Source organism: Rhincodon typus, chromosome 3, assembly GCF_021869965.1.
Source record: "Rhincodon typus isolate 14 chromosome 3, sRhiTyp1.1, whole genome shotgun sequence".
NCBI classification, from domain to species: domain Eukaryota; kingdom Metazoa; phylum Chordata; class Chondrichthyes; order Orectolobiformes; family Rhincodontidae; genus Rhincodon; species Rhincodon typus.
The window spans coordinates 112,786,516-112,798,354 of NC_063334.1; the positions used below are offsets into that span (position 1 = coordinate 112,786,516).

The window sequence follows — 11,839 nt, forward strand, 5'->3', positions numbered from 1 at the left end:
TTTGTATTTTATCAAGTGTATCAGCAGAATTCATTGCTATGGTGCAATTATCTTTCAATTCCGAACAAGTCAGGGCCATCTGTTGCACAATGTATCATCCAGAAATGGGATTCCATATATCTAGTGACAGGATAGCCTCCGTTACAGTCAAATATTTGTAAATGTGTGCGCCAGGTCATTGTGCTGCCCTAATTTCAAGCATTACCACATCTGTATTGCTGCCTGTGTGCTGTTTCACTGACGCTCTTTGTGTTCTTTGTCAGGGTCATATGAGCAGTGAACTGGAACATCAGTTGCGGTCTGTATCCAGTGTGGACGAACTCATGACGATATTTTACCCAGAGCACTGGAAAATGTTGAAATGTCAGTTGATGAAAGGCCGACCACTCTACAGAGAAACTGGCTTCGGAACAGTCACGGAGGAACCCGTGACATTTGCAGCAACATATTATAACCCTGAGATTCTAAAAAGTAAGTTGCTGTCTTGAAGCTGAAAGCTTCCCTCAACAGCATTCCAAACTTTTGACCAAAACATTTGTTATTGTAAACTGCATTTCAATCATTAACCCGTGCTGAATTTAGTCATGTCCTCAATGTGCAATCTACAAATATCTACCCTTTTAACTGAAAATAACTTTAAGGTGATTGTCAAAGTTTTTTTTTAACTTCTGAAAGAGAGTTTAGACACATTTAACAACAGCACTGGCAGAGAAATACAGTTCAATGAGTTCTGCTTGGAAGGGTATGTTGCCTGCCCCTGAAAGTATGTACCCCATTTGGAATCTGTCTCAGATTGTCCCATGCTACTACATCACTGGTCATTTCAGTTTCCCTCCAGGATTTTTGAAGGGTTATCATAGAACTCCTACTTTGTGGAAGCAGGCCATTTGGTCTGTTGAGTACACACTGACTCTCTGAAGGACATCCCCTACCCCGACCCAACCCATCCCTGTAACCCTGCATTTCCATGGCTAACCCACCTAGCCTGCATATCCCTGGACACTCTTGGCAATTTAGCATGGTCAATCCATCTAGCCTGCACACCTCTGGACTGTAGGAGGAAACCAGAGCACCCAGGGAAATGCATGCAGACATGGGGAGAACATGCAAACTTCATGCAGACAGTCACCCAAGGCTGAGAATCGAACCCAGGTCCCTGGAGCTGTGAGGTAGCAATGCTACCACTGAGCCACTGTGCCACCCCTAATTTTCTTCTGTAGACAGCAAAGTTTCCCTACCCTTCAAAAGAAATGCATTATAAATGGCTGGCAGTACCTGAAACCCATAGTTTTCAATAAATGCAGGAAGGAATAAAAGCACCTTGTAAGCTTCAACATTTACACATTACAGAATAAGTTGGTGGTATTTAGGAACAGATGTTCATACATTTGAAAATATATGCATATCTGTGTCTGCTTTTTTTGGGGGACATCTCAAAGGCCTTGGAGGTGTGATGATATATGTGTGAATAGATTGCCTTGGATCGCGTTTACAATTTGATGCATTGAAATTTGTATTTTTGTTAAAGCTTCATGATTCTCAGCTTTACATGCAACTTGCAAGATCTATCACTGCCTCTTTTAAGCTCCTTCATATGGATGGTTGCTAGTATTTCTAGCTTTATAACAGGGTAGAATGATCAAACAATTTAACTGACTGAGTTTGGAAGACAAGTTAGTGTACCTGAAGGAACCATTTTGGTACCAGGTTTGTAGGAGACATCTCTCTGTATTTCTAGCAGAAGTCATTACAGTCGTTGTGACACACTTGTCAGTAGTTTGCAGCAAATTGTTCTTCGTGGATTGTGATTGCTTTCAGCAAATTGTTTGTTGAACATTTGCATAGAATCTTTTGATGCTGAATTAGTTAATGTTTCACATGTTATATTGGAATAATTGGATTGCGCTTGTGATATATTTTGGAATCTAAATGCAATTGGTTTGTCATCTTGCCTGATACAAATGTCGAGTTCCAGGATTGTCTTCATCCTTGGGACTTGCTACGACATTTTCTGCTGTCATTTCATTGAAAGATCAATTATCGAACATATATTGATGGACCTCATGCATATGTATGGTCTGTGTTTCTTTAGGTGCTTTCATGGTCTCAGGTGGGTCAAGAGAGGGATAAAAGTGGAGGTGGTGTTGCATTATTAATTAAGAATAGATGATTATTTTGAAGGATCTTCAAGTGAGGCTTTGTGAGTAGAATTTAGGCATAAAAAAAGGGGCAGTCACATTGCAGGGAGTGTATTAGAGGGCCCCAAATAGTCAGCGGGCAATAGAGGAGCCGATATGTAGACAATTCATTGAGGGGAAGTTAAGAAGTTTCAAGTTGTACATCATTAATTGGGACAGTCAGAGTGTAAATGTTTAAAGGGAGTAGAATTCTTGAAATATATTCAGGGGAGCTTTTATATCAACACGTGGAAGATCCAACAAGGGATGACTTAGTGCTTGACCTAATTCTGGGGAGCAAAGCGAGATAGGTGGTCAAGGTAGCAATGAGGGATCAGTTTAGTGATCATGACTACAACTAGAGTATGATTTAAGTTTGTTATGGAAAAGGAGAAAGATGGTCTGCACTAAAGGGTTTTCAATTGGGGACAAGGCAGATTTTATTAAAATAAGGCAGGATCTAGCCAAAGTAAACTGGAAACAGCTGCCTGTGGAAAAATCTACAGCAGAACAGTGGGAGGTGTTCAAAAACAAAATGGGGAGAGTACAGGCCCAACATGCTCCTTTTAGTGTGAAATGTAGGAGCAACAAGCCCAGAGAACCCTGGATCTCTAGGAATATTCAGGGCTGGATAAAAATGAAAAGAGGCTTTCAGGTAGAAAGGGAACATAGAACATAGAACATAGGACATTACAGCGCAGTACAGGCCCTTCGGCCCTCGATGTTGCGCCGACCTGTGAAACCAATCTGAAGCCCATCTAACCTAAACTATTCCATTATCATCCATATGTTTATCCAATGACCATTTAAATGCCCTTAAAGTGGGCGAGTCTACTATTTTTGCAGGCAGGGCATTCCACGCCCTTACTACTCTCTGAGTAAAGAACCTACCTCTGACATCTGTCCTATATCTATCACCCCTCAATTTAAAGCTATGTCCCCTCGTGCTAGCCATCACCATCCGAGGGAAAAGGCTCCCACTGTTCACCCTATCTAATCCTCTGAATCAATGGTGGCAGTAGTGGAGTATAGAAAGTGCAGAAGGGGATCTCAAAAAAGCAAATAAGAGAGTAAAGAAAGGGGTATGAAAATATAACTGGCAGGTAAAATTAGGGAAAAGCCAATGATATTCGATAAGTATATTAAAGGGAAGATAGCCAGCGAATGAGTACAGTCCATTTGGGACAAAGAATACAATCTGTGTGTATGGAGCCAGAGGACATGAGTAGGGTGTTCGATGAGTACTTCACTTCTCGCTTCATGCCGAAGAAGGGAATGTAGGTTCAGAATTTGGGGATAGTGTCTGAGAGATTCTTGAGCAGATTGTCATATCTCCAGGTTGTATCCCAGGCTGCTGTGGGAGGTGACGAGGAAATTGCAGGGGCTCTGATTCAAACTTTTAATTCCTCTCTGACCACAGCAGAGATGCCAGAGGATTGGAGGACAGATAACGTGGTTCCACCTTTCAAAAAACATGTTGAGGATAAACCCAGGGAGTTACAGATCAGTGAATCTCACATTAGTGGTAGGGAAACGATTGGAGAAAATTCTTAAGGAGAAAATTAATCTCCACTTGGAGAGGCAAAGTTTGATCAGCATGATTTTGTCAGAGGACATTATGCCTAATAAATTTGATAGGATCTTTCGAGGAATTGATCAAGTGTGTAGATGAGGGTAGTGCAGTTGATGTAGTGTACATGGACTTCAGTCAGGCTTTTGACAAGGTCTGGTTAAGAAGCCAATCAGATTCAGGGTAATTTGACAAACTGGATCCAAATTTGACCTAGTGCAGGAAGCAGAGAGTATTGGCCGAAGAGTGGTTTTGTGACGAAGCCTGAGTTCATTGGTGTACTACTGGGTTTGGTGCTGAGTTCCTTGCTGTTTGTTGTGTACATTAATGATCTCCACATGAATGTGGGAAGCATGATCAGTAAGTTGAGCAGATGTTACAAAATTTGGTGTTGTAGTAACTAATGAGGAAGAAGGCCTTAGACTACAGGACAATATAGACAGGGGCTCAATAGTGGCAAATGGAATTTTATCTGAAAAGTGCAAGGTGGTGCATTTTCGGAGGACGATCAAGGCAAGGGGGGACACGATGAATAGTTGGATCCTGGGATGATTAGAGGGGCTTTGGTGTGCATGCCCCTAGATCCTCGCAGGCAGTCAGACAGGCAGATGAAATGGCCAAGAAGGCAAATAAGATACATGCCCTTATTAGTCAAGGCATTGAATACAAGAGCAAGAAGATTATGATGGAGCTGCATATAGCATTAGCTAGCTCACAGCTGCAGCACTGTGTAGGTCAGGTTACCACACTGTAGGAAGAATATGATTGCGCGAATGAAGGTACAGAGGAGGTTCGGCAGGATGTTTCTTGGTCTGAAGCAATTCAGCTATGAAGAGAGACCAGATAGGCTCTGGTTGTTTTCCTTAGAGCAGAGAAGGCTTGGGGAGGAGGTGGGGAGGGAACCTGATTGAGGTTATGAGGGCCAGCGAGAGAGAAGATAGGGAGAAACCTTTCCTCTTAGTGGAATAGTCAATAACCAAAGGGCACCATTTTAAGATAAGGAGTGGGAGGTTTAGAGGGGATTTCAGAAAGAATTACTTTCATCAGAGGGTCATTCGTATCTGGAACTCATTGCCCATGTAGATGGTAGAGGTGGAGCCCTCAAGATGCTTACAAAGTATTTAGATGAGCCAAAAGAAACATGAAATTCAGCCCATAGTCTACACAAACAATATTTTCCAAATGGTGTTCTGAAGATTCAGTCTTCCTGACATTTTTTGGCTAAACGAACTGACCAATATCCATGTTTGGTACTGGCTTGGAGGAGACATATCAGAATCGAAATACAAAGTCTGTTTCTCTCTCTACAAATGCTGCCAGGCCTGCTGAGTTTTTCCAGCATTTTCTGCTCTATTCATTTTTCCTGGCCAAATGTAGTTGCACTTATTACTACGATGGTCCTGTTGTCTAAGAACTGTGCCTCTCCTGTTGATATTTTATAGTGGTGTATCACTAGAGAGGGCAAGGGAAAGCAAAGACGGAGGAGAACGGGGGGCAGCGAACTACCTCAAACAATCTTTAAGCAGCATCACTTCTGGTAAAGGTGGTAAATACCACAAAGTACAAGAGAGGTCACCCGGGAAAATACTGCAGTAACCTGGTCATGTGCTAATTTTATGAGATTTTGATATCTCTCCCACCTGAGTACCAGGACTGATGTACAAACAGAGGTTGGATTGATTAGGACTATATTGACTGCAATTTAGAAGAATCTCATAGAAACCCATGAATCTTCTAAACAGTACTAAACACGTTAAATACAGGAAGGGTGTTCCTGTTGGTCGGGGAGTCCAGAAAGCGAGGTCACAGTGTGAGGATACAGGGTAGGCTATGTAGAACTGTGACGAGGAGAAATGTCTTCACCCAGACAGTGGTGAGCCTGTGGAATTCTCTTCCACAGATAAAGGTTGAGGCCAAAGCATTCAATATTTTCAAGAAGGATTTATATGTAGTTTTTAGGGCTAAAGAGATCAAAGTATATGGGGAATAAGCGGCAACAGGGTATGAGTTGGATAATCCCTGCTATAGGAAAGATGGTGTTAAACTTGAAAGGATGCAGAAAAGATTTACAAGGATGTTGCCGGGATTGGAGAGTTTGAGCTATAGGGAGAGGTTGAATAAGCTGAGTCTATTTTCCCTGGAGTGTTGGAGGTTGAGGTTATAGAAGTTTATAAAATCATGAGGGGCACGGATAGGGTGAATAGCCTAGGTCTTTTCTCAGGGTAAGGGAGTCCAAAACTAGAGGGTATAGCTTTAAGGTGAGAGGAGAAAGAAATAAAAGGGACCTAAGGGGCAACTTTTTCACGCAGAAGGTGGTGCATGAATGGAATGAGCTGCCAGAGGAAGTGGTGGAGGCTGGTACAATTACAACAATTAAAAGGCATCTGGATGGATATACGAATAGGAAGGGTTTGGAGGGATATGGACCAAATGCTGACAAATGGGACTAAATTAATTTAGGATATCTTGTTAGCATGGATAAGTTGGACCAAGGGTTCTATCTTTGTGTTGTAAAACTCTATGACTCTATAACCATGATCATACTGAATTGTGTCGCAGGCCCAAAGGGTCAACTGGCCTACTCCTGCTCCTATTTTCTATGTAACAGTAGACAAGCAGGAGAATCTCTGTAGAAAATCTGGTTCATTTCTGTGTCTTTCTTAGATACCTTCTCAGCTCAATGGTACCAGTTACGAAAGGTCTGGGCATTTTCCTTTTTATTGCAGCAGATTTGCACTTCCCGAAATCTACTTATAGCATGAAGCAAGATGTAACAAATATGCCCCCTTGTGACCTGAATAAAATATTCACATCTTGAATAGGTCCATTCTCCTGAAGACAGACTGAGCCAGTAGCTAGTGAGATGGCGTTGGTCACACTATGAAGAGTCAATTCCTGGTTGGTTTACTGTGTGGATTAATAGAGGCAGCCAGTCAAGAGGAAATTATATCCCTGTGATTGACAACAATAGGTGAAACAACTGGTCTGGCTCGTTGGTATTTATGTTTGTGCTGTGACAAAGCTGGTAAGCTGATGTTGGGAAACTTTCCCCACGGAAGCTTCCTCTCCGGCCCTGATCTGAGATGAATCATTAGGAATTTCCTAAACCTCCTACCCCGACAGAGGATTTAGCATTTTTATAGATGCTGTGGCTAAACTAGTTCTGATGGCAGGAGTTTTCCTGCTACATTGGCAATAAAAGCTGTTCTTTTCAACAGAAAGGAATATTAAGAAAGACATGTAACTGGTTAAACAGACACAGTGCTACAAATTAACCATTCCCCACCTGATTCAGTTTTCATCCCCTCGCTGTATTAATACTTTCCACCAGGAAGTGGTCATTTTGAAATTAAAGTGAAAAAAGCTACCGTAGAGAAAACGAATTAGAAACCACTTCAGGGACTCAGCGTAGCCTTATAAATTGTGTTCTACAGATTTGATTTTGAAGTCAAAATGGGTTATATGTAGAAGTCAAAATAGGAGGCTGAAAGGAACTCTAATTAATGCGTATAAAACTATTCAATAGAGTGAGGAGTTCCTATTCCTCTCAGCTAACCAGGGGCGTAGACGTGGGGTACGAGTTTGGAGATTTATTGGGAATCTGAGTGGGAATGCTTCTGCCTATATCTAGTGGTTACCGGCTGTCTGCCTGACAGGATGAGACAGGAAGAAACGTTCAAGATAGTTAAAATGTATGTGCATATGTGCGTAAGGGAGGTAATGACCTAGTGACATTATCACTGGACTGTTAACTCAGATAATGTTCTGGGGACCGGGTTCGAATTCCCACCACAGCAGAGGGTGGAATTTGAAGTCAGTACAAAGCTGGAATTGAAGACTCTAATGATGACCATGAATCGATTGTTAGGAATAAGCCCATCCGCTTCAGTAATGCCCTTTAGGGAAGGAAACTGCCATCCTTACCTGGTCTGGCCTACATGTGACTCCAGACCCACAGCAATGTGGTTGACTTTTAACTGCCCTCTGAGCAATTAGGGATGGGCAATAAAGTTTACCTGGCTAGCCATGCCCTCATCCCGTGAATGAATAAAGAAAAAAAAAATTGTCCGTGGAAATATAACACGTGAGGCTACAGGCTGAAGTCTGAAAAATGGGGTTAGACTTGATGTTTATTTGTCGACCTTGTTTGATATTGGAACATTCCGTGATTGGCTGGTTCTACCAATTGGATGCAGTGGCCCAGTTGCTGTGTGAAGTGCTTAGCAGAATAGAAGCTGCAATATAAGCTGTATTTCCTCTAACCTGGTTCTGAAGTTGCGAAGTAAGTGGGTTTATCATCAGTTCGCAGTGTTGAATCTGTCGAGTTTATACTGGCAGTAAGAGACTGAACTTCACTGCGTTTAAAGACCTCAAACAACCTCAGAGATGCCAACACAAACAGGATGGTGTATGCCAAGCGAAAGCATGATGACCGAATCAACATTGGGTACTTTCGGTTCACCACCCAATTGGAAAAGAAGGAGAGCATAAGCACAAGATTCTTTTCAGTGCGCTATATGGAATCTGTAAAAAAATCTGGTCTTTAGAGATTCAATAATTCATTCATTCACAAAGTGTCCACGAGAAAGTGTTTACTGAAATATGTCATTTTGTGGCCTGAAGATATGATTCGAGAAAATAAATCAATGTTTAACTGTATAATATTTTACTATATTTATAACATAATACTTTTGTTAATATAATGCTTACAGTCACAGGGTCATGCAGCACAGAAACAGACCCTTCGGTCCAACTATTCCATGCTGACTAAGTTTCCCAAACTAAACTAGCCCCGTTTGCCTGTGTTTGGCCCATATCCCTCCAAACCTTTCCTATTCATTAACATATCATAATGTATTTTAAATATTGTAATTGTACCTACATCTATCACTTCCTCTGGAAGTTCATTCCATATACGCACCACCCTCTGTGTGTAAAGTTGCTGCTCATGTCCCTTTTAAATATTTCCCCTCTCACCTCAAAATATGCCCCTTAATTTTGATTTCCCCTACCGTAGGGAAAGACCTTTGCTATTCACTCTATCCATGTCACTCATGATTTTATAAGCCTCTGGAAGGTCACCCCTCAACCTCCTACACACCACTGAGAAAAGTCCCAGCCTATAAATATAATTATTAATGAAATATGTCATTTTATGACCTGAATGTATGATTCTAGAAAGGAAATCAATGTTTAACTGTATATTAATACATCGTAACAACTGTTTTGCCGTAAAATTGATCTATTTCTGTGCCATGATAATTATTTCTTTCTTTGTTCATGGAATGTGGGCATTGTTAGCAAGGCTGGAGTTAATTGCCTATCTCTGATTGCCCTCAAGAAGGCAATGGTGAGCAGCCATCTTGAACTGCTGTAGTCCATGTGATGGAGGTAAACCCACATTGCTGTTGGGACACAGTCCTGAGAACAGCAATCCATTGCTCCACTTGTCTCACCACTCTGTGTCTCTGCCCCATTTTTGATATATGGATAGACACGTAACTTTAGAGTTGGAAAGCCTGTTTGGAGGATACTGGGTTAAAAAATAGGCAGCATAAAATATGTGTTGAAATGAGACGTAGAGGGCCAAATCAGCTTCCCTGATATTAACCTCTGCAGTTGGCTGCATCAATGCATAATTCTTCTTAGCATGCCGCTAAATCACAGTTTGTTTTAAACACAGTAGAACTCAAAATAAGGAACCAATTACAAGGTTACCGTAAGTGAAAGAAAGAGGAATTTTATTGCCAACCAGCCCTACTCAAAATCATGAACTGCCTCATTTAACGTACACATCATCACAGGTATGAATTTTTAAAAGGAGACAGTGTCTAATACAAAAAGGAAGATTAATAATTGGTAGTTTTAAAAAGTTCTTAGAGTCATCGAGGTATTAGATTGCAACCTGAGACCATGATTGTTTAATTAACGACTTGTAAGCTCAGCATTTGGCAAAATTCATAGATGCCCTTGAATTCTCACCAAATTCCCCAATTTGTTTTATCACTACGTGGTGTTTCTCATGAGGCAAAGAGAAACAGAAAGACAGGGTGAAAGCCTTCCAATTTTCCTGTTATAAATCCATTTCCTTCTTCCATATTACCCAGAATCAGTTGCCTGAAATCCAGTTACTTTGTGTGTTCCCTGTGTCTGGTTTTATTGTTTTCTCCAAGCTGAACAATTTGCAAACGACTTTCATTCGAATATGTGAAATTTCCAGAAGGGCATCCATCAAGTAAGACATACAGATCTCAATGATTGGTTTCAATTGTTTCGGAACATGTCAATTTCAGTTCAAGCTGAATCTTGTTTATTGATGGTTTCTTAAAAACTGGCTCAACCTATCGTCAGATAAACATCACAGCCATGTCAATTTAGTGCTTCTCCTTCATCAGAAACATTTCAGGCCATGAGAGGTCGCAGATATTAAAAATTAGATGGTAGACTTGAAGATTAATGGTCTATTTTTAGCACAATCAATTCAAATGTGAGATATTTCATATTTACATCAAAACTGATGACAAGCAGACCTATAACAAGCATCAGGCATACTTTGGTAAAGTCAGCATTAGATCGTTTGTCCTCAAAGCTAATTCAACACAGTTACCTCTTTTGTTTTCGTCTTCTTTGTGCTAAAGCAAATAATGAGGCTTAGAAGTTTGATCCAAAATTTCAATTCCCCTTACTATTTCTTATTGCACAGACTGTGAGTACATGCCCAGAGGAGAACGTGTATCACAGAGACAATTCATTATTTGGAGAAGGGTCCAACAACGTGAATCCCTGGTTAAATTGCATGAGAATATTCAAAGCTAATGATGAGGCAAAATCAATGATATTATGTATGCGGCCATAAACTAATTAGTAGATATTGCCATATTATTGTTCTGTGACCCTGGAAAGTGGGGCGGGGTTGGGTAGTTTACAGAGGTTGTTGGGATAAATATTCACATTGTAAGCCAGTGTGTCACTTTTTTGGTACCATTCCAGATCTGGTATATTTTTCCAAAGGTGGGAGATGGGGATCAGAAGAGTTAACCATCCACAAAAGTGTAGATGTGTAACTAAGAGGAGTTTATGACTTCTAATGGTCTAAATATCTGAAGAGCAAGAACATGCAATGATGTGGGGAGGAGGCATTAAGGGCAGAACATGAATCTCTCCTCAGAAGAGCCAGCATGGATTTGAATGGCCTTCTCCCGTGCTGTAATGATTCTGTGATGAAGGCATGTTGTCAGTAGTTGACTGATATTTTCTGGTCAGCATGCAGGTTCACCAATACCTCTCCCACCGAGGTGTGGAGAAATGGACCTTTTGTCTCTTAATTCATTTGTGTTAAGCGGGTGTCATTGGCCAAGCCACCAGTTACTGCCCATGCCTAATTGCTCAGACAGCAGTTAAGAGTCAACCACATTGCTGTGGGTCTTGAACCACATATAGACCAGACCAGGTAAGGATGGCAGCTTCCTTCCCAAAAGGGCATTAGAGAAGCAGATGAACTTTTCCCCAACAATCAACTCATGGTCATCATTAGACTCTAAATTCTAGATTTTTATTGACTTCAAGTTCCACCATCTGCTATGGCAGGTTTCAGACCCAGGTCCCCAGAACATTACCTGGTCAACAGTCCAGCCACAATAACACTAGGCCATCACCTATAGAAATGTTCTATAGCCGCTGTGGAAAATTTCGGCAGCATACAGCGGCACATAAGAATATAAGAAATAGAGGCAGGTGGAGACTATTCATCCCCTCAGGTGTGCTGCACCGTACGATAATGGCGTAGCTGATCTGCCCCAGGCCTCAACACATCTTTTGTTCAGCTCCACATAGCTGTCAACTCTTCAGCATTCCCAAAATCCATCTATGCTCTCTTAAGATACTTCCTGGGATTTCGTCTGCACAGTTCCTTTTGCCTTTGTAGGCAGCCCAGAGAGAGAAACAAGTTTAATGGTTCAGGTCTGTGACTATCCATCAAAACTAGGGGAAGTTAACAATATCAGAGATAGTAGGAACTGCCGATGCTGGAGAATCTGAGATAACAAGGCGTAGAGCTGGATGAACACAGCAGGCAAAGCAGCATCAGAGGAGC

The 11,839-nt window shown here is 41.4% G+C and overlaps 1 protein-coding gene across 1 annotated transcript in view; it reads left to right on the plus strand.

The window, feature by feature from the left end:
* vegfc (vascular endothelial growth factor c) overlaps positions 1–11,839 on the plus strand; it is a 118,277-nt gene that overhangs the window by 36,872 nt on the left and 69,566 nt on the right. The window contains exon 2 of the mRNA XM_048594028.1: positions 264–471. Within this exon, the coding sequence (XP_048449985.1) occupies positions 264–471 (208 nt within the window). The remainder of the gene's footprint in view (positions 1–263; positions 472–11,839) is intronic.